The sequence below is a fragment of the Onychostoma macrolepis genome, chromosome 20 (assembly GCF_012432095.1).
Source record: "Onychostoma macrolepis isolate SWU-2019 chromosome 20, ASM1243209v1, whole genome shotgun sequence".
In the NCBI taxonomy this organism is placed as follows: domain Eukaryota; kingdom Metazoa; phylum Chordata; class Actinopteri; order Cypriniformes; family Cyprinidae; genus Onychostoma; species Onychostoma macrolepis.
In genome coordinates, this window is record NC_081174.1 from 22,059,543 (window position 1) to 22,083,127 (window position 23,585).

At 37.4% G+C, this 23,585-nt stretch overlaps 2 protein-coding genes across 9 annotated transcripts in view; one reads left to right on the forward strand and one right to left on the reverse strand.

The window, feature by feature from the left end:
* The window catches only part of cdc42bpab (CDC42 binding protein kinase alpha (DMPK-like) b), a 60,659-nt gene extending 54,862 nt beyond the window's left edge, over positions 1-5,797 (forward strand). For 3 of the 5 annotated variants that reach the window (XM_058755165.1, XM_058755164.1, XM_058755163.1), the window contains 4 exons: positions 809-926; positions 1,012-1,169; positions 1,781-1,855; positions 3,678-5,797. In XM_058755165.1, coding sequence (XP_058611148.1) covers positions 809-926; positions 1,012-1,169; positions 1,781-1,855; positions 3,678-3,809 — 483 coding nt within the window. In that variant the 3' untranslated portion in view covers positions 3,810-5,797. The remainder of the gene's footprint in view (positions 1-808; positions 927-1,011; positions 1,170-1,780; positions 1,856-3,677) is intronic. The other 2 variants (XM_058755167.1, XM_058755166.1) reach the window with 1 other exon arrangement.
* An 84-nt stretch (positions 5,798-5,881) lies between these two features.
* On the reverse strand, positions 5,882-23,551 carry fzd3a (frizzled class receptor 3a). Of its 4 annotated transcripts, XM_058755171.1 has the most exons (8): positions 23,174-23,550; positions 22,494-22,529; positions 21,811-22,227; positions 12,529-12,725; positions 11,433-12,450; positions 9,563-9,711; positions 8,065-8,313; positions 5,885-7,344 (listed from the first exon to the last, which is right to left on the reverse strand). In XM_058755171.1, the coding sequence occupies exons 3-8, from the start codon at positions 22,003-22,005 to the stop codon at positions 7,098-7,100; spliced, it is 2,055 nt and encodes a 684-aa protein (XP_058611154.1). In that variant the 5' UTR covers positions 22,006-22,227; positions 22,494-22,529; positions 23,174-23,550; the 3' UTR covers positions 5,885-7,097. The 4 variants fall into 4 exon arrangements, with proteins under 4 accessions (XP_058611155.1, XP_058611154.1, XP_058611152.1 ...); XM_058755172.1 differs by lacking the exon at positions 22,494-22,529 and having other exon boundaries at positions 5,882-7,344; positions 8,065-8,310; positions 23,174-23,551; XM_058755169.1 differs by lacking the exon at positions 22,494-22,529 and having other exon boundaries at positions 23,342-23,550.
* Positions 23,552-23,585: the final 34 nt, after the last annotated feature.

Below are 23,585 nucleotides of genomic sequence, written 5' to 3' on the forward strand. Positions count from 1 at the left end.
AATCGACAGCATTTGTGACAAATTGTGGATTGTTACAAACATTTATTTCAGTTGTTTTAATAGTATAGCCACAAGACAAACAAAATGTGTTAACATGATTTGTGTGCAAAACAATTGCGCACTAACCTTTACTATACAGAAAAAGTGTTAAAAAACATTTCTGCTTTAAATTCCTTCACTTATATTGTAAGTGCCCCACTGTAACTGTAAATTTTGCTTTTTTCAAAGAAAATGAGCTAGTGATTTATTTTTTTTGTGGTATTATGCTGAGTTGACTGAGCTTAACTTCTGTTGAACTCAGAATATCCATTTCATGCTTTTGCAACTTCATTTTTCTGGTTATTTAACAAGTCCCTCCACTTTTGGTTTGTGCACTATCGTTCAATAGTTTGGGATCAGTAATTAAAAAAAATGTTTTACAGTAGAAAACCATTAAATTGTAATAATAATATTTCACAGTATTCCTGTTCAGCTTAATTTTTTTATTAAATAAATGCAGCCTTGGCAAGCATAAGTAACTTCTTTCAAAAACATTCAAAAATCTTACTGACCCCAAACTTCTGAACGGAAGCATATCTCATCAAACAACTCTCCAGTCTCTACATTCATGGGTGTGTCAAAGGTTATTTATGCATGCTTTGTTGATATACATGTTGATAGCAACATGCCATCTTAAAGATCTCAATATCGAGTCCCATAGTTTGTTTTCATCGAGTCATGTTTGTCCCACTCATTGCATGTCTGTGTCCCTACTCTCTCTCTCTGTGTGTGTGTGTGTGTGTGTGGTGTTTCTCTGTGTAACCTGTAGAATGTGCGTGCTCAGGACAATCGAGCCGGGTTCAGCGGTTCCGTCAGCATCCCCTCAATCACCAAAAACCGAGCCGAACCTGGGCGATCCATGAGCGCAAGCAGTGGCCTAGGAATGCGTAAGTACACATGTGTCTGCTCTTACATTTATCATATTCCATGCATTTCATTCCCAACTAATTTCTTTCTTCTCCTCCCTATCAGGGTCCTCCTCTCAGAACGGCAGCGCTCTGAGGAGAGAGCTATCGGGCAGCAGCTACAGCTCTAAACGCCAGGCCATGACGTCACCCTCCGAGAGCTCGCTGTCATCAGGAGGGGGGATGGACGTGGGCGAAGCGCCGCTCTCTCAGTTTGATAGAGAGGTGAGTCTTTATGTGGACAGTGGTATCTTCATTACCTCATCACATCAAAGCCAAATTTGCACTATGCAGGGACGTCACGGCACATGACCAGCAAGCCATGGTATCCATGATGATTAACTTTGAGGCTTATGCTGTCTTGTGCTATCTGAATTATTGTGTATATATAAGATTCCTAGTTGGAAATTGGATATAAATGGCCTCTCAGTGTATTCTTATCAATGTTACTCAAAAAAAAAAAGAAAATGTATTCACCCTCATGTCGTTATAAAACCTGTATGATATTTCTGCACACCTCCTGACTTAGAAGAAGCAGCTTGCCCCTTCCCATTAGGCCTGTGAAGGTGGAACACTTACAATGTAATAATTTGCCCCAAAGCACTTAAATGCAAGTGAGCCTTAGTGCTTTGTTCCCTCCACCTGCTTACGCCACTTTATGCCTGCCGCCCCATTCCACTACATCCAACAGAATCTTTAGCAATCCACCCTTAATAGCCCCCTTATGTCACCCGTCATCTCCCCATACCGCTGTGCTTTGAGCCTCCTGGCTGCCCCATTCTCCTTCAGTAAGTTTGGAAGCCATTCTGGCACTCAGTCTGCCCTTTCCTTCTCAGTGGCAGGCGGTATCGCCCTCGGAGAAGACCCCTGATCTGAAAAGGGCTTTAAGGACCCTGCTTAGTAAAATGAAGGTAAACGTCACACGTTTGCAGTGAAACATACACACACACACACGCACACACACACACGCCTGCTGTCATCCGCACACTCAGGTAGCCCTGCAGAGTGCTACTCAATTATCCACTGCCCATTTTTGAAGCTCGCAAACTTATCCTTCACTGCCCATGAGCGATTGTGGTGAAGCAGAGAGCTTCGGTTGGGAATGGCAAGCTTCCATTTGCATGTTTTGCCTTCATGCCGCTCCTGCTGGCCACCCCCTGTGTCCACTAGAGAAAACAAGGGTCTTTATGTAAAGAAAAGAGAGCTGGACTAGAAAAATACTCTGTGCAAGTACAAAAATGCTTGGTTTGTACTCGAGGGGGCGCTAGCGTTACAATAAAATGAATGTGTCAAATATTGATAAACATATCAACTTATAAAAGAAGACTACACTGATGTGCTTTAGCGCCCCTTATGGCAAAGTTTAGAATGCAACACACATATGCGCTTTGTTTATGAACTTGTTTAGCTTGAAGTGTTTGCGTTCATATACTTGCAAAGAGTGCGTTTCAAGCCTTAGAGTGTGGAAATCAGCTTTGCTTTGAAGCGTTGATAGCTGCGAACCACTGGCTACGAGTATGTTTTTGAAGATGAGCACTTGTCTTTATGCGTAGTATGTTTATGTAACTCATTTTATTTGCTTTGTAACTTTTGTTCTCAAAAATGCAGCTGGATTAAAGGACCTCCACCATTTTGGGGGGTGGATTTGTAGACATGGCAGAGCCCAATCAGGGTGACAAATTTATAATGTAAATATTATATAATGTAAACATTCAAAAAATGCTAAATTTTAGTAGTTGAGCATACATTTTGCAAGTTTCTATATTTTGTGTGAGTTAAATGGATCGCTCACCCAAAACTGAATATTCTGTCGTCATTTCTCACCCTCGTGTCATTCCAGACTTGTAGGACTATTTCTTTTGCAGGTTTGTCCATACAATATATTTTTGACTGAAATAAAATACCTTTTTTGTGTTCCACAGAAGAAAGTTAGTCTTACAGGTTTGGAATGACATGAAGGTGAATAAATGATGAAAGAAGAGTAATATTTGGGTGAACTATTCTGATTAATATTTGCTTGAGATCGGCATGTGAAATAGCGACATTTCTGAACCAAGTATGCCATGTTTACAAGCCAACTTCTGTTACAAAGCTGCTAAAATTTAGATCCCAGTTAGTTGCACCCTTTTTTGCACAGTATTTGAACTCATTGCATGTGTACACTACCACTGAAAAGTTTGGGGTCCGTAATTTTTTTTTTGACTGCAAGGATGAATTACTTTGATTAAAAGTGACAGTAAAGACTTTTACATTGTTACAAATAAATCCTTTTTCTCTGAACTTTCAAAAGAATCCTGAAAAAAGTTATGATTTCCAAAGAAAATATTAAGCAGCACAACTGTTTTCAAAATTGATAAGAATAAGAAATGTTTACTGAGCACCAAATCGGCATATTAGAATGATATCTTAAGGATCACGTGACACTGAAGACTGGAGTAATGCTGCTGAAAATTCAGGAATAAATTATATTTAAAGTAAATTCAAATAATATTTTATAATATTACAGTTTTAGCTGTAATTTCGATCAAATAAGTGCAGCATTGGTGATCTTACTGACCCCAAACTTGCAAATGATAATGTAATTAAAGGCTTCATATGTCCATCGTCTTTTTCTCGTGTCTATTCGAAGGAAAACTTTAGGGCTAGATGATACTAGTAGCTACTTTCTAAGATTCCTAAATTCTGTACGTAGCATCTCTGTTCTTACAATATTTCTCGGGTTTTGTTTTTCAGGACTCTGATTCGCCCCGGCACTCCACTGCCTCCAACAGCTCCACCTTCAGCAGCCCGCCAAGCCCCGCCTCCCCGCACAAGACAAAGTCCCTCTCATTGGAGAGCACAGACCGCACGACGTGGGACACATGATGGACTCAACAATGAGCCAATCACAACAAACTCTGAGTCTGCCCCTCCCATAGAGTCGCACCCAGGCACTACAGGCCCCTCCCACTTAATTTGCATAAAGGATCACCACTGGGGAACGTACAAAGGAGAACCCACACCAACACGAGAGTTTGTATGTTTGAGCGACCAGGACCCGCAGAAGCTGATTGGAGGAAAAAGTGGAAGTTAATGTGACTGGTGTTTGTACATAGACCGGGTTAGGGGTGAACTTTTATTTATTTATCATTCAGCCATTTCAAGGTGGAAAATACTGTCACGTCCCTCACTCTGTTCTTCAGCTGTGGACCGTACGGGAATGATGGTTCCATTATAGAATCCCACTAAAAAATGCAATGATGTATATTTTTTATTTGCTTTTAAAAGTGATGTGTGCAGTGATTCGTTTGTTACTTCAGCTAAATGGATGAGAGAACGCAGATATCAGGCGACCTCACCTATCGCTTCCTGTCCTAGATTTGTAGGAATTTATAGAGGCTTTCTGACACAACGTCATTATCGCCAGTCTCCACGTAATCCGAACCTTCCGTGAGCCAACATGACCTGTAATGTACATAGGTTAAAAGTATAGTATAATATATAATAAGGAAATATTGAAGAGAGAAACTATGTGGAAAAAAATCTCATTGCTTTTATTTTTAAAAAATGATTTTAATATACTCGCGCCAAGACCATTTAAAAAGCTTCATTTGCGTCATTTCTTTTAGACTTTTATTTTTGGTTTATGAGACGATACTGCCTTGTGTATTTTAATTCTTTTTTGTTTTTAAAAAACAGGAATTTTAAGAGACGCAGGCCAAGCTGTTTCACTGCAAGTGTGCTTTAACTATAAAATCTGCATCATGTTTGGTCTCAGTTTTGCTTGCATTGACCGAAACTGTACAAATATCAGCAAGGTTGCATACAAATATCATATTTCTGCAATCTAGAAACTATTAAATCCAAATTGTGGAACTGGTTCAACATGTAATCTGAGATTTGCAGACAGACAAAAGACAGTTGGTTTTGTTCCTGGATGGTTTCGTCTAATGTTACACTATGGGAAATACTCAACGCACTTTGCTTAACCCACATAGTTTGGCTCTTTCTACCTTGGAAAAATGTATTTTCAGAAAACTTTTTCATGGATAATTCAGTAATTTTATCCCGTTAAGTGTTAAAACATTCACCACTGCTATTAAATGTAAGGTTACACTTTACCATTAAAATCTATTACAAGAATCTGCTCCCACGGTGCCAGGATGTATTTGTCATTATGTAGTTGTCAGATAGCGTTTCTTGTGGTTCCAAGGGCATTTATTCCATCCGAGGAAAAAGAAATGTTTAAAACTTCTCAGAAGTCACACGTTTAGTAAGCATGGCATACACAGGCTTCACTTTGTTCCTTATTCAGTTTGCAGTTGATTGAATCACGAGTTGCACAGTCCCGCCTCATGCAGGCTTCACGACTTGATTTCTGCACCAGATTCTATTCCTTCTATAAAGTGGGAAACTCAGTTCGTTTGATTAATTTGTTAAAGGGTTTACAATAAATTGGCTCTCTGTTTTGTAGTATCATTTCATCTGTAGTAAGCAACAGCAATGGAAAAAAGACATTTGGGTGGAAACCTAGAGACCTCCAGTAAAATGAAAATGTCTTTGCATTTCAGCAACTTCTTAGACATTACATTTATATGTGCTCATTCTCGTCTCAGTTCATTCTTTTTTCAGGATAATGCTTTGTAATCATTTGTACAGTTTTGCATGTCAATTGATAATTCCATATGTTTCATTGTATTTTGTTTCTCACTCGACAACGGTGGATATCACTTCAAGCAATGAGGAATCGTTTTGCACAGATGTAAGGTCAATCAAAGACTGGATAAAATGGCCACTATGCATATATGGAGACGTTACTATATTAACCTGATGCTGATGTAATTCAATAAACGGAGGGAAATGACACACACGGATATGAATGGTTTGAGAGTGATGTTTTATTTTGTACATAAAGCACTCAGGACCTCTGAGCATGTTATAAAAAAAAAAAAAAAAGCTTTTCACAGTTTTCGGTGAATGTCACGAATATGACTTGACTAATTGTTATTAGTGCTAAAACTCAACAGAGAAGAGCTTGGTTGTAAAGGATATGCCAATTTCCATTTGAAAAATGCCTACACTATCTATTCTAAAATGACTGACATTTTTTTTTTTTTTTTTTAATTCAGCTCTTGATGCTTTTCAAAGGGATATTTCACACAAAACGTTTTTTTTTTTTTTCTCCCCATTTTCTCACCCTCAACTTTAGGACATTTGGCACTGGAAACAATTATGGACTGAATTAAATGTTTTTTCTTTTTTCCCCCACAAATATCAGAGGACTTGCAATGCAATCGAGTCATTTGTTTTTATGGTGCTTTTTGACATTTTTGTAACTTTACAGCCCTTGATCACTATTTACTATCATTGTATGGAAATGAGAAGCTTGTACATTCTGCTAAACATCTCCTATTGTCTTCCACAGGAAAAAAAGAACATATGTTTGAAATGTAACAATGGTGAGTAAATTACAAAATTTGTATTGTCTATTTAAATTTAACGCAAATGTGCGGAGATGTCTTTATTCATCACTAGCTCTGTTCTACAAAACGGTCAAAAGTGCAACAAACAATGGAAAGAAACATTCAAAACCACATCTGTAGTGTAACAACTCAGAAAAGCTTAAATCATGGGAGTATAGAAAACAGCAAGTGCCTCGATACATCACAAAATTATGACGTATCATAAGCCCTCATGTTTGACCCTGTTATTGTAGGAACCCTTTAATAAGAGGTTCCACACAGATTTTACTTGAGAAAAGATAACAGTACATACATAGACTACCATTCAAAAGTTTGGGGGTGGGTTTATTTCTCAGCAAGGCTGCATTTATTTGATCTGGAGCATTCATTTGAAATAGAAATCTGTAGAAAGTACTGATCCCAAACTTTTGAATTGTAGTGTACATCAAAAGATTTCAAGTGTTTGGTATAGTCCATAACTGAACTTTACAACTTTTGATTGAAAGTCTTAAAGTAAATATATTCAAGAAGTCCATTTTGTTCATGTAGCTCAACTAGTAGTAGAAAATGCTAACATCTGCAAGGTCATGGGTTCAATCCCCAGGAAACGCACATGGCACACTTGTATCTGTGCCATCCATCATGAGGAGTTTGTGCCAAGAGTCCATGTTCTCTTTACTCAATTGGTCTCTATTTGCTGCCATGTGAAATTTCACGCCTTGGTGGCATCCTCCTCTATGACACGGTGAATGCCGTTGCCAGGGCTGCTTTGGATGGCTGTGATGGTGAGGTCTCGCACGCTGCTGTGCCGTGATTGGCTCTCCAGGCGCTGCAGGCTGCCGTGGCGTGAATGGCTGTCGAGACGGTTGACGCCGCAGTGCTGGAGCGGATCATTAAGGCGCAGGGTGCTCCCGTGAGGAAGACGTTCCTCGACGCCGCGATAACTGCAAGCTGTGTACCTGATGGGAAACATAATGAAAGAGATTCAGTGATGTTCAGATCTTTGATCAGGGAGGCAGATGTGGGTTTCGCCCAGCTGTGCACAATTGGGGGGCGCTATTATTCGTTTGAAAATTCAGGCCATATATTTTGTAAGTACATGTTATAGATCCTATTTTGAATGATTTATCAGTTATTCATTTATTTATTTTTCAAATAGTTTTTTTCAACCCTGTAATGTTTAATCAAAATGTCACTTGATCTGGTGATGTATGTCGGTCGGACTTCTCCAATTATTAAACGACATTGATTTTTGTGTGCAACACCTACATCTCAAACTCCAACCAAAATTAACAACGGATATGTAGAAGCAAGTCCTCACCCCACAGTTTTTTCTTCATTACATCCGTTTCACGGCAACATTAATTTGGGATATCTAGGCTAGTAATTGAAAGGTTGTAGGTTCAAAGCCCACAATGTATGACCACTGTGAACATTATTTGTAAAGGTTTTCTTAAAACAACTTTATTATTATGCATCTGTCTTTTGCATGACTGTTTATTAAACAGTCTAACTGCATAACCAAGTCCCTGCATTTCCTGTTTCTTGCATGTCTTATTAAATACACTTACTAATTTGCATTTCCAGGATCCCCAAAAATCTGTGCCAAATATGCTAAAAAAAAAGTCCTCTGTCTGAATTCCTACTCATGAGATTAAATTATAACTGGGATGCCTCACCTGCCATCTCTGGAGCGATGCAGGCTGCCGTGGAAGCTGCTTGATTTGCTGCGCATGCTGCCCGCGCGGCTGGTGCTAGCACTGGGGGGCTCGTCCAGCATGGCGAGGTGCGTGGAAGAGGCATGGGTGGAGGTGCCCTGTGTCGAGGTGCCTCTAGACTTCCTCACCACTGGAGTGTTGGGGTCCCTGAGGAGGAGCTGAGTGAAGTCGGGCTCCTGCAGCACCTGCCTGCTCTCGTGCACCGTGCTGCTGAGGGTGGAAGAGACGGGGGAAAAACGAGGCAAAGTGGGGAGGGAGCGACAGAGGAGCGAAGGAAGAGAGAGGGGGAAGGCAGAGGGCATAAAGGAGTCGAAATGAACAAAAGAGGAGGGGGTGGGACAAGGGGAGGGAGAGCAGGTTAATGCTCTGATATAAGGGACAGGGGTGTGTGGAGAGGAAGCCTTTACACTAACCCCTATGAGACAGCACACACTTATTGAACTATTTCCTGTGGCTACTTCATGTCCTCCATTAGGTCTATGCACAAATAATAGGAATTTTATCAAAATGACTGAATTACTTCCTGTGGCTACTTGCATGTGGCAGATACACAATATATATATCTGAACCATTTCTGTTAATGGATGATGCTAGGTACTACATTTTTGATATTTATTTGTTTATGCTCATTTTCTGTATTTTTAAATTTAGATTGCTTTTGCCATCATTTAAAGCTCACTCAAAATGAATCTTTAAAAACATTTATAATTTCATAAATGTAATATTTAGCAAATCTCAAAATGAATATAAATATTTCATAATGAAATTTATAGTAGTATTTTGTAGTATTTAAATGATATTACATTAATTAAATAACTACACTACCGTTCAAAAGTTTAGGGTCAGTAAGATTTTTAAATGGCTTTATAAGAAATTTCTCATGCTCACCACCAAAGCAAAAAATACAGTAAAATATTATTACTATTTAAAAGAAATGTTTTCTATTTCAATGTATTTTAAAATATAATTTATTCCTGTGATGTCAAAGCTGAATTTTCAGCAGTCATTACTCCAGGTTTTAGTGTCACGTGATCCTTTAAAAATCCTTCTAATATGTTAATTTAATGCTCAAGAAACATTTATTATCAAGGTAAAAATTGCATTTTTGTGCAAACCATGATATGCTTTGTTGAGGATTCTTAGGATGAATAGAAAGTTCAAAAGAACAGAATTTAAGATAAAAATCGGTCACTGTCACATTTGATCAACATAATACACCCTTGCATAAAAGTACTGATTTCTAATGAAAAAATCATACTGGCCCCAAACCTTTGAACGGAAGTGTATTTAGGTAGTGTATAAATAAATAAAATCTGCAAGAATTTTAATATTGTTACATCTCGATTTAAAATGACTTTCAAGGCCTTTTATCAGTTTGTGTTCCTCGGAAATCAACAACATTGCACTGTAGGCCTAAACAATAATGGTATAAATTCTCCAAGCATTACACGAAACTCACTCTTTCCTGCGATGCCCGTTGAAGAAACTGGCCCACTCGAAGCAGGTCTTTTTACTGCCGACCCAAAACACTGACGGGATTCCCACCACCAGCATCATCAGGTACTTGATGAGGAACAAGGCGATATCCGGCCTGCTCGTCTGTTCCACCTGTGAAGACAACAGCAGTAGATTGGTTCTCACACATTTGCTTAGTATGCAACATAAGAACAGGTGAAACCTGATTTGTAATCAGAACATGCAGGAACATCCTTCCCTTGCAGATCTTGGCGTTTGCTCATAACCTCATGCAGTGTGTGCGTAAGCGTATTTGTGCATGTCAGTTTAGCCCTGGGTTGTGTGCGTGCGATTGTGTGGATGGGAAGTGCTTTATCTCAGCTCGCTGCACAATTGCCAACGGCATAAACATAGCTGCAGTCAACACAAATGTCTGTCCTCTTCTTTATCTAATACACATACGCTCTCTCAGTGCATTAGATGGAGCATTTCTTCTGCTCTGAATGCTGTCAGCCTGTCTTGATAATATTTTGATATATAATGCAATATAACATAAATAGATTTATATATTTTTTAAGGTGCCCAAATCTGTATGACGTCATCAGTTACTGCATTGTGACTAGAGATCTGCTCTTCATGAAGTACTGTTACAGAATTAACATGACACACGACTGTCCTTTTTGCTCCACCACAACAGAACAGAAGCTGCGGCAGTAAACAAGGCCTCATTAAAACCAATCCAACAATCCCAAGCTGCCTCAGGCATGTACACACACACACACACACATATATATATATATGGATAAACATCATTACTGAGATTTTTACTGAGCTGAAACTTTCCATGGCAGTCTTTAGTTTTTAGTTATGCTTCAGTTTGTTTGCGTTATGTTAGACACGAGATATATTCACAGTGCAGCAGCTGCTGTATGTTTTACAGAGATATGCAGCTGGAAATCATGAATCCTGTGTCTGAAAGATGCACAAAATCTGCAAATCAGAGGCATTTTACACCCTCGTGACATTGTTTTATGTCTAATGCATAAGTATAAATAAGGAAAACACCACGTTACCAAAAAACTAAAATGAAATATTTAGATTTTCTCTGGGATTTGTTTCACTTTTGACGGCGTATTTACCCTGAGCTTCCATTCATTAATGACCCTGGATGAAGCTCACAAGTTTGGCCACAAAGACTTATCGTTTGCACACATTTTTAAGCATTGTGGTTTAAAAACAAGTGATTTGAAGCTGTTGAAATTACCGAAATATTTCTCATTACCGTGAAATAAAATATGATCTCATATCGTGATGTAATATTTTGGTAATTTTGCCACCCTTATCTTACAGTGACCACTTAGTCACAACAATACATTTTTTAAACACTAAAACCTTTTCTAACATAGAGTGAGGACAGAGTAGGCAGGAGACTGTGGAGGTCTTCAGTTATTCACAACAAGCAAAGTGGTATAAATTCACTTGAGGTCAGAGCAAACATCATGAATGGTTCTGACTTGGTGTAGATAATCTTTTTTCCTAGTAAGACTGTACAAAGTTCACATTAAAAATATATGCTAAAACAATTGCTTATTTTAAGGACAATATGAACATAGACTACTGTTCAAAAGTTTGGGGTCAGTGTCATTTTTTGAGCAACAAATCAGCATATTAGAATGATTTCTGAAGGATCATGTGACACTGAAGACTGGAGTAATGGCTGCTGAAAATTTGGCTTTGCCATCACAGGAATAAATTCCATTTAAAAACATATACAAATAGAAAACGGTTATCTGTATTTTTGATCAAATAAATGCAGTCTTGGTGAACAACATAAGATACTTCTAGTGTAAGTATTTCACACCATATCTTCTTACCTTAAAAGGGCAGGGGATGTGATACTCTCTACAGCGCTCCTGTACCCACGTGGTCTCCCAAACTGATCTGTGGCTCTGTTCATACAGATAGCATCCAATGACGGTCAGCAGAGGCACCAGATACAGGACGGAGAACACGGCGATCCGGATCATGAACTTCACCAGTTTGTCCTGGTTCTCCTTCTCTAGGGGAATCTCCATCCGGACCCTATTCAGAGCGGCAATGCCCGCTAACAGCAGCACCACACCTACGACCACATCCAATGCGAGAGGCACCAAGAGGAACCAGCGCAAAGCCATGAGGTCATAGAGCCCCACGAAACAAACGCCGCTCATGCTGTCGCCCTCGATTTTGTTCATAGCCATGAGGGTGATAGTAAGGGCTCCCGGGACGCCCCAAGCCACGGCGTGGAACAGCAAAGCCTTCTTCTCGATAGCTTCGCTTCCCCATTTGGGAACGGCCGCCAGGAACCAGGTGATGGTGAGGATGACCCACCAAACGCTTCCTGCCATGGTGAAGAAATAGAGTGTCATGAAGAGCAGTGTGCAGGCCTTGTTGTGGGAGCCCTGGGTGATGGTGGAGGCGCGGAAACGACCCGGGCTCGCTGCATTGCATGACACGCGATCCTCCAGCAGGAAACCCATGAAGAAGACCAGGGACACCATCATGTAGCAGACCGCGTAGAAGATGATGGGCCGCTCAGGATAGCGAAAACGGCCAACATCGATGAGGAAGGTCAGGAAGGTGAAAAGCGTCGCCGACAGGCAGACTATGGAGACAACGCCAATGAAATAGCGGGCAAAGAGGAGCTCGTCTTTGCGGAAGTACATGTTTGGGCAGGGGGGCGAACAGTCACGCACACCCATGAACGAGTAACCCAAGTCAGGCTCGATCTTCAGCTCTCGTGGACACCAGAAGCCGTAGTCCCGCTGAACCGATGAGGGAGATTCCTCCGTCCCGTCACTGCTCGGGAGCAGGTCTATCGCTCGGGGGTAAGACTCATAACAATCTGGAAACCTAGGAGACAGAGTATCATTTCAGAATATGATATCACATAATAAAGAACAGCAGAACTTAATGAAAGTGATCATGTACCTGCTACACTCCATCTCATCTGGCCAACTGACCCCAAACATGTCCATCAGCTTGTAGCAGTCGCTCTTGGCACGTTGGCACAGGCGCCGACATGGCAGGGTCACGCGGCCGTACTCGGTGCAAACGGGTGCGTAAAGGGCACACAGGAATGGGCGAATTTCAGTAGAGCACTCCAAGTTCACCATGGGATGAAAGGGCTGTATGGACAGACAAAAAAATATACAGAAAATAGTCTTGTTAATAATAATAATAATAATAATAATAATAATAAAAAACTTTAAATACACAATTTTATATTTCTAATTTTATTTACATTTTAAATTATTTTTAATGTGTAAATAAATAAATAATCTTTCTTCCTAACAGTATGGCTATGTTTATTATTTGACTGTTTGCATACACATTTATTAATTTCATATTTTATGTTTTGCTCCCTTCATTTGTCTGTCCACTCCAGATTTAAAAACCCATAAATGTGATGTTACTTTCAGATTGACAGGTGCAACATTGTGGTGACGTTCTCTGAAATTTGCTGAAGTTTAAGATAAGTTCTTTTTATTTGTGTTTAATAACTTGGTTGAACTGCAAATGTGATTTCAACATGGCGGCCATCAAGTGGAAACTATACAGTCCAACATGAGTCATCAATATTTTTCTATTTTCTCTCCAGAGAAAGACTGAAAATGTTAAGAGTGAATGCTTTTAATTTTTTTAGGAGTATAGTACATTATGCACATAGATGGCCTCAAAGCACAAAACTGTAATTTTGATCTCATGGGTATAATTATTAATACTATTGTTTTCTATCCCGTGTGACCCTGTTCCGGTGTGTTAAACACGGGGCGACCAGACGTCCCAGTAAAATCCCAAATAAAAGCCATGTCCTGATAGTGGTATTACCGTTTGTCCTGATAATTAGCTGTAGTTATAAAGCTAAAAATAAACACTCAAGAAAAACATGCTGCTATTTTTTGCCTACCACCTGACAAAGAAATTCAAATCTAGTAACGTATAAAAACTAATCACTGATGACTTTTGGAAATCTGACAAACCATTTCCAGTCATCTTGAGAACATCAGAAGGAGCATCTTTAGTGCTCAATGAAGCAAGAACAAAACCCATCAGGCCCCGTCTCTGACTCTTCCCTATTTTTTTTATCAGTCACTCGGTCATCCTTATGAAAAATGAGAATTAAAATTGGATCTGTAATGCAACCTCTCTGAGGAGGCCTTTGTTTGAGGCAGGAGACATGCTGTTTATTGCTGAGGCCCACTTACACCATGAGGCATTCTGGGAGTTAGTAGCAGCTTTGGGGCCGGACATAAATATGCAAATCCCATGGGGGAAAAAGAAAAAGACTCCACCCAGGACCAGACAGATAGACAATAACGCCCCCACCCCTGCAGAGTAAGGGCCTTTGTGATGGTCGGGTGGGGGTTCTGACACCGCTTGTGTTGAAAAAAAAAAAAAAAGGACCAAAACTTACAATCATTCAGAGCCTACATGAACATGCTAGAAAAAAGTAAAAGGATGTGTGTGCTATGTATTTTATTTTTAAGCATTTTATGCAATTACTAATGGTGAAAAGAAAAAATGTCAGAAAATGTCAATATCTCTATACAAAAAGTAGTAAGTAAATAAATAAATTCCCTCCTAGGGATTGGCTATTAGAAATGCTATAATAATTTATATAATTAAAGTAGGAAGAAATATACATTTCTGGTGGTTTAAAAATGCTAAATTACTATATAAACAAATAATAATATTGCTCCTAGTGGTTGGCTATTAAAATGCTATAATAAATTTACATAATTATAATATTTAAAAAACCTCCTATTGCTTGGTTGTTAAAAAAGCTAATAATTCATGCAATTATCATAAACAAATATAAAAACATTGCTCCTAGGGTTTGGCAATTAAAAATGCTATAATAATGTAGATAATTATAATATAAAGAAATATAACTCCTAGTGTTCGGTTGTTAAAAATGCTAAAATGGCTTATATAAATATATACAACTATGTTTCGCTATTAAAAATGCAATTTGTTTAAAATGACATGCAATGATGACTTTCATTATGTTCCTAAACAACCAATTCTTCACTTAATATGTAGAAAATTACCTAAGCGTTTAGGCTAAATCCAATGAAATGGTCTTATGCGCTAACAACAGTGTTACCATTATTTACTTTGGCAAATAAAACCATCCAGCCTTAAAATGACTGCAACAGTCCAACACATTTATTATATATACTGGATGTATAATGCATATCCATAATGAGAGAGCATTCAGCCACTGCCAGCACACTAGGCTACCACCCAAAATGTCTGTAAAAAGGGATTAGGATGGATATTATGCTTGCCCATTTTGACACAAAGCATCTAAATCCAGCAATCGTTTCCAAGTACCTAATCCATATTTAACGCAGCATATACCATTGAGATGTGCCGCTAACATGACACACCAAAGAGCACCGGCTTTAACCATCAGACCATAAAAGCATGTGGAAAAAATGCTTGTTTTCATCACACAGCTTCTAATGCTGGCCAAATTAACTTTATCATTATAATATTTTGTGGACAATAAGTAAAACTATAGACAATGACATAAAGGCTGAATGTGACTGACTTTTATTGTTGCGACTTCACAGTTGTTGATGTATCATTACTGGCATCTGCGGTTGTAGTCGGTACAGAAGGTCTTATGACATGTCTTACACTATTCTGAGCTCAATTGAGTGGACACACTCTGGCTTTTAAGCAAGATAAAAATAAAGCTAGTGCCATTATTTGCTGATCTGGTGAAAAACATTATCTGATCATGGCTGTCAGCCCACATTACATGCAATGGTATGATCTGATGAACTCAAATGTGTGCATCTCGTTCACTGCTGTCCTAAGGGCAAACATACACTTCCTACTCATCAATGTCCATTCCAGTGCCTTTGTGTTTCTTAAGGGCATCGCAGAAAGCTATTTATGGATATTTAAAACATACAGGGATACAGAATATGCTGAAGGCAGAAGAGGCACAGTGACTGTTGCTTCTTGTTTGGGCAGAGAGCATGTGCTTCAAAGCATTATATATGAGTAAATGCTTCATACAGCTGGCATGCTTTACAATATCTATGGGAGATGTGGAAGCACTTCATACAGTCTGAAACTAAAATCCCCAGGAGCAAAATATATGGAAGTTAACATGGTCAAGTCTTTTGTAATATGGCTGGACCTGTGTGTTTCACATGCATGGGTTGTAAATATAGTGGAAAACACAGATTAGCAAGTTCACTTTCAATGTTTAGAGAGCTGCTGCGTGTCAGTTTTCCACTGATGAAGGACTCATTTATACTCTCAATTAAATTCACATAGCTTTCTCTATTTCTGATAGGGACTTTTTAAGCCCTAAATTCTTTTAGTGCTCCAAGACACTTCTGTAGCAACTAAGGACGCAGCAATTTTTATTATTTTTAATTATAATATTTAAACAAATCCTATTGGTTTGGTTGTTAAAAAATGCTAATAATTTATGCAATTATCACAAACAAATATAATAACATTGCTCCTAGGGTTTGGCAATTAAAAATGCTATAATAATGTATATAATTATAATGTAAAAAATATAACTCATAGTGTTTGGCTGTTAAAAATGCTAATAATTACTATAAAATAATAATATTGCTCCTCGAGTTGGCGACTTCAAATGCTATATATCGTGATTAATCGCATCCAAAATAAGTTTTTGTTTACATAATATGTGCGTGTGCTGTGTATATTTATTATGCATGTATAAATACACACACATACAGTAAATATTCTGAAAATATTTCCATATTTAATATACAAATATAACATTTTTCTTAAATATATACACATGCATGTGTGTGTATTTATACATACATAATAAATATACGCAGTACACACGCATACATTATGTAAACAAAAACTTTTATTTTGAATGCAATTAATCGCGATTAATTGTTTGACAGCACTAAAATATAAATAACTAAACAGAACCAAATAAATAAATAAATGAAACAAGCTAACAATAAAATCAACTATTTTAAGTTGAATTAAGGCACAGCAATAACACTATTAAAAACAATATTTAAAAAAAAAAAAAAAAAAGTAAAGCATTCAGTGGTGACTGCAAAGGTAATCTAAATGTAAAAATAGCACATACAGTAAAAAAAACAAAAAAACAATACCAACCAATATAGTGTGTATTTTACTGATTTATTCTTAGATCTCTCCAAATTGCAAAAAGAAAAGGGAAAAACAAGAAGGCAAACAGAAGAACTTCTAAGTCACCTATAACCTGACCTTTTAAATATGTCCATTCACAAGTAAATACGTTTAGTTCCTCCCTCATAAATCCAAAGTACATATGCCTTTCTCAGTGAGCCCCCACTTGCTCATTGATAACGAAGTTTAGGACACGTCCTCAAAGCATTCTGACCAATTATTATTTTTAATTCAATACATAAATTCTCATATGCCCTTCTGGTTAGTTTTCCCTTTTCCACCGGTCACTATTTAACTTAAGGCAGTGTTCACTTAACAGAATTCAACTGCACTGCCATGGCAACCAGTGATGCATAAACGGGCCGGTTTGAGGGAGAGAGGTCAGAGTGCGAGTGACGACCACCTCCTGAGAGAGAAAGCCTGCTCTTTTGTTGCAATACAATTGGGATCCGTTTCCCTGGCAACCGCAGTACCTTGTGTGGGGGGAGGGATGAAAAGAGAGGAGGGAGTGGAGAAGAGAAACCGACAGAAGAGGAAGGGACAAAGAAGAAGAAGATATGGATGGGAAATAATGGTCAACCCCGCCATTCCAAAAAACACTGTCCTAAAGGTTAATGCATTAATAAATGTGCATAAATGCTCTATGCTAACATATATATTTTCAATGATATAAACAATCCTGTTTAACCCTTTTGTATTATGCAAAATAATATCTAAGAATTTCTTTCACCCATTTATTTTTATTTTTTTGGCCAGATCATTTACAAAAGTCATAGCACCTCTCATAAATATCTAAAAATAATGATTCCCAAATAGGGTTGCAAAATTCCGGGAATTTTCAAGACTGGAAACTTTCCATGGGAATTAACGGGAATATATGGGAATTCACGGGAATTAATGGAAATAAACTGGAAATTTGCTAAATTGCAGGAACTGGGAACTTAAATGTGGTTGAGAACAAAAACTTGCAGCATAATCTTGGTTAAAACAACCAGATTTAATGCAACTTCAGTTTAATTTCTACTCTACACGTTGCTCAATCGCACACAGCACACTGCTTACTGCAGGGCTATCGAGGCCACGCCCCCTACATGCACTGTGCTTATCTACCATTACATGCACAGATCATTTCTTAAATCCTGCACACAAAATATCAAAATGTCCATCTTGGCAAGTATTCATATAAATTACATGAATATTACAAAAAAATGTTTAAAACTTCCTTGTGCTGTGTGTAATATACTGTGCAACTAAATTAGGCTATACCATAGTAAAACAAATACACTGACTGAACAAACGTTTAGCTGAGATAATAATAAAACAAAAGTCTAAAAATGACCCTCCCCCCACACACAATCCCCTCTAGTCACCTAAGAGGGGGATTCCCCTTCATTTTCTCTGAAGCCGCACTTTCTGCATTTGAGCCCAAAGACTACATCTAAGTTTTGATATTCAAAATATATTTGATCTACGAGATTCACGTTTAACTAGTAAATACCAAAAAGTGTTTATACAGTAGCTAGACAGTTTATGAGGTAGGCTGTGTGCTATATAGCTCAAGCTGTGATGCTCCTTCTGCTAGCAAGCTTTCTGTTATCATACAGAAGTGCAGTACTGGTCAAACGTTTGGACACATTACTATTTTTAATGTTTTTAAACATTGCATATCTTTTGCTCATCAAGCCTTCATTTATTTAATCAAAAATACAGAAAAAAAAAAAAAAACAGTGATATTGCGCAGTATTGCCGGTATTCCAATTTAAAATAATGGTTTTCTGTTGTAATATACTTTAAAATATAATGTATTTCTGTGATCAAAGCTACAGTCTTCAGTGTCACATGATTCTTCAGACATCATTCTAATTTGCTTATTTATTATCAATTTTGGAAACAGTTGTGCTGCTTAATATTTATTATTATTATTATTACTACTACCTGTGATTCTTTTTTCAGGATTCCTTGATGAATAAAGAGGTTTTTTTTAAAAACACACATTTATTTAAAATAGAAATCCTTTTTTAACAATACACTACCATTCAAAAGTTTGGGGTCAGTATCTTTTCTCTTTTTTTGAAATAAATGAATACTTTTATTCAACAAGGATGTGTTAAATTAATTTTAAAAAAGTAGTAGCAAAGACTTATATTGTTAGAAAATATAAAACTGTTTTAAAATATATATAAACTGTTCATAAGTTTTTATTCATCAATAAATCCTGAAAAAAGCATCACAGATTCCCCCCCAAAAATGTCATTTTTAAAATTTGTATTAGTTTGCATGCAAGTGAGCCTATGATCAAAGAAATATATATATTTATGTTTGTATGAGATTCAGTTTTATAAATTTCCAATTAATTCCCATAAATTCCCATAAATTCCTGGTAAGTTTCAAATCTGGAATATTTCCAAAGTTCCCCAGACGAAGTTCCCATGGAAAGTTTCCGGGAAAACTTCCGGAAATTTGTCGGAAATCTTCCACCCCTTTGCAACCCTATTCCCAAACAATGCATAGCTGATATAATTTGAGTTGCCAGATTGCATTACAACTGCAGAGTGGCCTTAATGATCACCACGCCATGGTAAAATAACACGAGGACAAGGTCATGTATCTTCACATGTTTGACAAATGGGGGAGGAAGTTGAAATTAACTAGATGTCAAGTTACATCAATCAGTGCACCTGAAATGCTTAATATTGTTAGATTTACCCAGCATTCTCTTTGCAAGCTCAGTTCAAATGCTCCCTGAACCTTCCCTTTACCGCATGCAACCACAACAATCCCAGAAACCATCCCTGTAGGCAACTGTCCCACTTCACAAATGAGGTTACCCAGAGTTCAGAGCAAGATGCTGCCACTGTCCGACAGTGATTTTGAATTCTGAAAGCAAGGACGTTTCATGTGTCCTCATGATGCCAGAAAGAAAGAAATGGTTTAGAACTGATGACATGAAAAGATTTAGTCTGGTTTTCTTGAGTAGACTAATTGCTGCTTAAACTGTCACCTTCTAGTCATTGATGTCAGTTGTTTGTAAAAATAGTAAAAGCTATTCATCAATAAAATCACATTTACATTTTCATTTGGCTTTTCTTTTTCTGTTAATTTACCTCCAAATGCAGAAATCATGCCAAGAAGTGCTGACGTAATAAGTAAATTTAAATAAAATCCTTTCATTCTTGCAATCCAAATTAATTGAAAAAAAAAAAAAATAATAATAATAATACATAAAAAAAAAATTAAATATAAATAATTAAGAATAATTATAAAATAAAATTAACAATATATAAAACAAACAAATAAATTATATATTTTTTAAACAAAATATTATAAAATAAATATATATATATTTTTTTTGTATATACAATGCTTGAAAAATATATTTGCAGAGTGTTACATGTGAATTGTGTTTATCGTTCAAATGCATTTGAATGTATTTCTACACTGATCTTGTAATCCTTTGTGCAGTAGTGGGTTTAAAATGTATCATCACTTTGTGTGTGTGTTTGTGCTGGTTACAGTGCAAAAGGTTATGTAACTCCACATTTCCACACAAATGTACAAGAGGATGAGCAGATGGGTTGCCTCAGCTCAACTCCATCCATTATTTCTTCTTTTTATCTCTTTAATTTCCTGTCCCTTCCCTCTATTATACTAGGGCAGGACTGGAGTGAATAAGTTAAAACCTTGTGACTGAGGACAGCCGGTTTTAGATAACGTTTACAGTGCGGTGTGTGTTCAACAGATACACTGGCTGCTGTAACAAGCTAATGCAGCTGTTTTCAGTTGGGCTCAGCTGAATACAGCGTCCCGGGAAAAGAGGATTAACCATTGGCTCGAATCAATCCAGGCGTTATAGCTGCAGATACAAAGATTACAGAACAATCAAAATAAACAACGCGCCTGAGCACCATTAACTGCTCATGACATCAAGCACTGTGGCATACACTAGCAAGCCGCTGTAAAGCAACCTTGCTACATAAATAGTTATTAGATGCTTATTTTGTCACAGCCACACGCAAAAGAGGACCAAAAAATTGGTTAAAACTGCAAGATACTTCAGAAATAAAAATATAGCAAACATCCCCGTAGGACAGATTAAAGATTAATTTCCCTTTAAACATTTCTGTAATGTGATCTGAATTATCTGCAGGGCACAAGAAAGAACTGGGTCAAATCAAAATGACAAATCTTTGATGCTATTAGTACATACGCTTTAAACAAATGCATTTAAACATTTATGGTTTGCATTTATTGCTACTTGCAGGGAAAATACAGAAAACCTGCATATTAAAGTGATCCATGGTAAAGGGTTTGCCCTGGTTATTTTTGATAACTAAAAAAAAAAAAAAAAAAAAAAAATTATTATTATTTCTCTGCTCTCTCTATTTAGGAAAGAATTATACAGACAGGTCTGATTTCATATGCATCTAAGAAATGTACCCTAATAAACTGGAAAAAAGAACAACCTCCAACATTTGAATTATTTAAACCATAAATGACACACTTCACATGGAATATTCAACAAAGCCTCAAAAATAAACCCTGGAATTTCTTTTTGGACCTGTCATGAACCCCTTTGACACAAGTCTATATAAATTATTATCCACTGTTATTACACTGATCATCTATGTGCTATTATTTTACTAAAATTTAAATTTAATGCTATAATATAATCCAGATCTGATAATGTGTATGTTTAAAAACAATATTTACATATTTTGCCATTGGAGTCCTGTATAATTAATATATTATTTTATATATATTTGCTACTATTGTTGTGGTTGTTGTTTGTTTGTTTGCTTTTCTTTGTTTTAAAGTGTTTTTTTTCCCTCTTGCTGTTTAATTGTAGTCCATCCTTGTTTTGATTTTTGTGTTATATTGAAATATATACATACATACATATAATAGATGTGGGGTGTGTATATATACACACACCTATTTGACTGCTGTTGAGGTCATGCAGTTATTAGAGCATTATGATTACACTAGTCTTAGGTTAATGTAATGTAATTTGATCACATCATTTATTGTAATGTGGTTTACCTCCATGGCGAGAGCAGCGGTCTGCTGATCATAGTGATTCAGAAGGTTGGGCATGAAGGTGGTATTGTAGGCGAGGCCCTGGCACATCCTTAATGTGATAGGCTCACAGGTAAACATGCTATGGCTCCCGGTAGCTTCCATATTGATGGCCATACATACAGTCAGCATGGAGTACAGAATCCAAAGGAGATCCATGGCGTGTCCGTCTGTGCTGTGACTTGCAAAGAAAGAGTTGTATCAAGAAAATCTGAGCTCCGCCATTCCCTCATTAATTATCTGTTGCTTGACACCAGACTTAAATTGTACAGATAGGGTGTGCTGCTCCATTTTGCTGTGCCAGATCTAGGGCTTTTCAGTGCATGTCCACTACCCAGTGTAGGTACGACTGTGGTTGCCATGCATTTATAAGATGTGCATCTGTGGGAGAAAAAGCATCAAATGTCACATTTGAAATGAACAGGCTAACATGAATTATTCATGAATGGGGTGACATTTCTGGAGATCTCTTAAGGCGTGGGAAATGTTTTCAAAGTGAACAATGCAGGATCAAAAGCACTGCCATATTATACTGGTAGTAAATAAAAGATGCTTTATAAGTGTATTACCCAGGGGGAAGTTCAATGTAACTATGTACTCAGTGCAAAAGAAAACGGAACATTATAATCTCAGAAACGCAATATTACCTTGTCCAGAATCAAATTATGTTCCATGCTTTCAGTCTAAATGCAACCATAAATAACAATTAAAAAATTAAGCAGTGATAGTTTAATACCTGGAATTCAATCACTTTAAAACAGTCAACCCATTATTGATGTAGTTTTAGTTTTAAGATATATTTTGTAGTGCCTGTGCCCAGTCGCAGGCTGCGATTATTTCAAGATTGTCAACATAAAACATAAAAAGTGATGTTCACAGCAAGAGACGCGGTTTACACAAAAATGAAAAATTGCTAAATTATTTTAATTGTGTTCTTGATCTGGTTTATATGCCTGACACACCTCAGTATTTATACATTTAACTTGAAAAACAAACAAACAAACAAAAAAAACCTTAGCATCACAAATGCCCTGCGCTAAAATATGATTTTCATTTTATCCTTTTTATTGATTTTAACAAACTCAATGAAACAATATGTTAAATGTAAAAACTGTCGCGTTTTTATCAAAATAAAGGCGAATAACTGATAACCCTTTCCTTTATGACCATATGAGCCCCTGTCTATCGAGGCGTGTAGCAGCGTCGCTGTAAAGAAACTACCTTCAAAATAGGTGTCTGCTGTACTTTTAGGAGTATTGTTCTTAATTTTACTAAAACATGTTTCCATACTAAATTAATTATGGCAATGATAAAAAGTCGTTCTTACCCTCTCCAGCAGGGATATTTCGCGTGTGGGTCTCCACACCGCTTCTCTAACAATACGAGCCCTGTGTGTCTTTCTGCAGGTTTGAGGATTTGTGCGGGCGCGCGCATTTGACGATGACGCGCCGACGTATATTGCTCTCACTCAATATAAAAGCATAATAGAACTTACGTCTCTGGGTTGAGCGTGAAAAACACATTCAGTGTGCAATCATATTAACGGCTTCGGGTTATCCACGGATATCATCGCTGCAATGGCCAGGGGCCGTTGGGAGCAAGGAGCGTCTCGGCACTATAATGAAATGAAGTTGGCGCTGTTGATTTGTGGTTGCCTGGAATGAGGGGCGGTGTGTTTAGTGGTGGGAAGTCCGACTGATTTTTGCGGTTCGGTTCTTTTGGTCGTTTTATTTCAAAGA

Bases quoted from the DNA above. Each gene is read 5' to 3' on its own strand.
- fzd3a (XM_058755169.1), bottom strand. From the start codon at position 22,005: ATGGATCTCCTTTGGATTCTGTACTCCATGCTGACTGTATGTATGGCC. The intron at 12,726-21,810 runs GTAAACCACATT...CTGTCCATACAG, and splicing joins CCGCTGCTCTCGCCATGGAG to CCCTTTCATCCCATGGTGAA. The intron at 7,345-8,064 runs GTGAGGCATCCC...GTTTCCCATCAG, and splicing joins CATCGCTCCAGAGATGGCAG to GTACACAGCTTGCAGTTATC.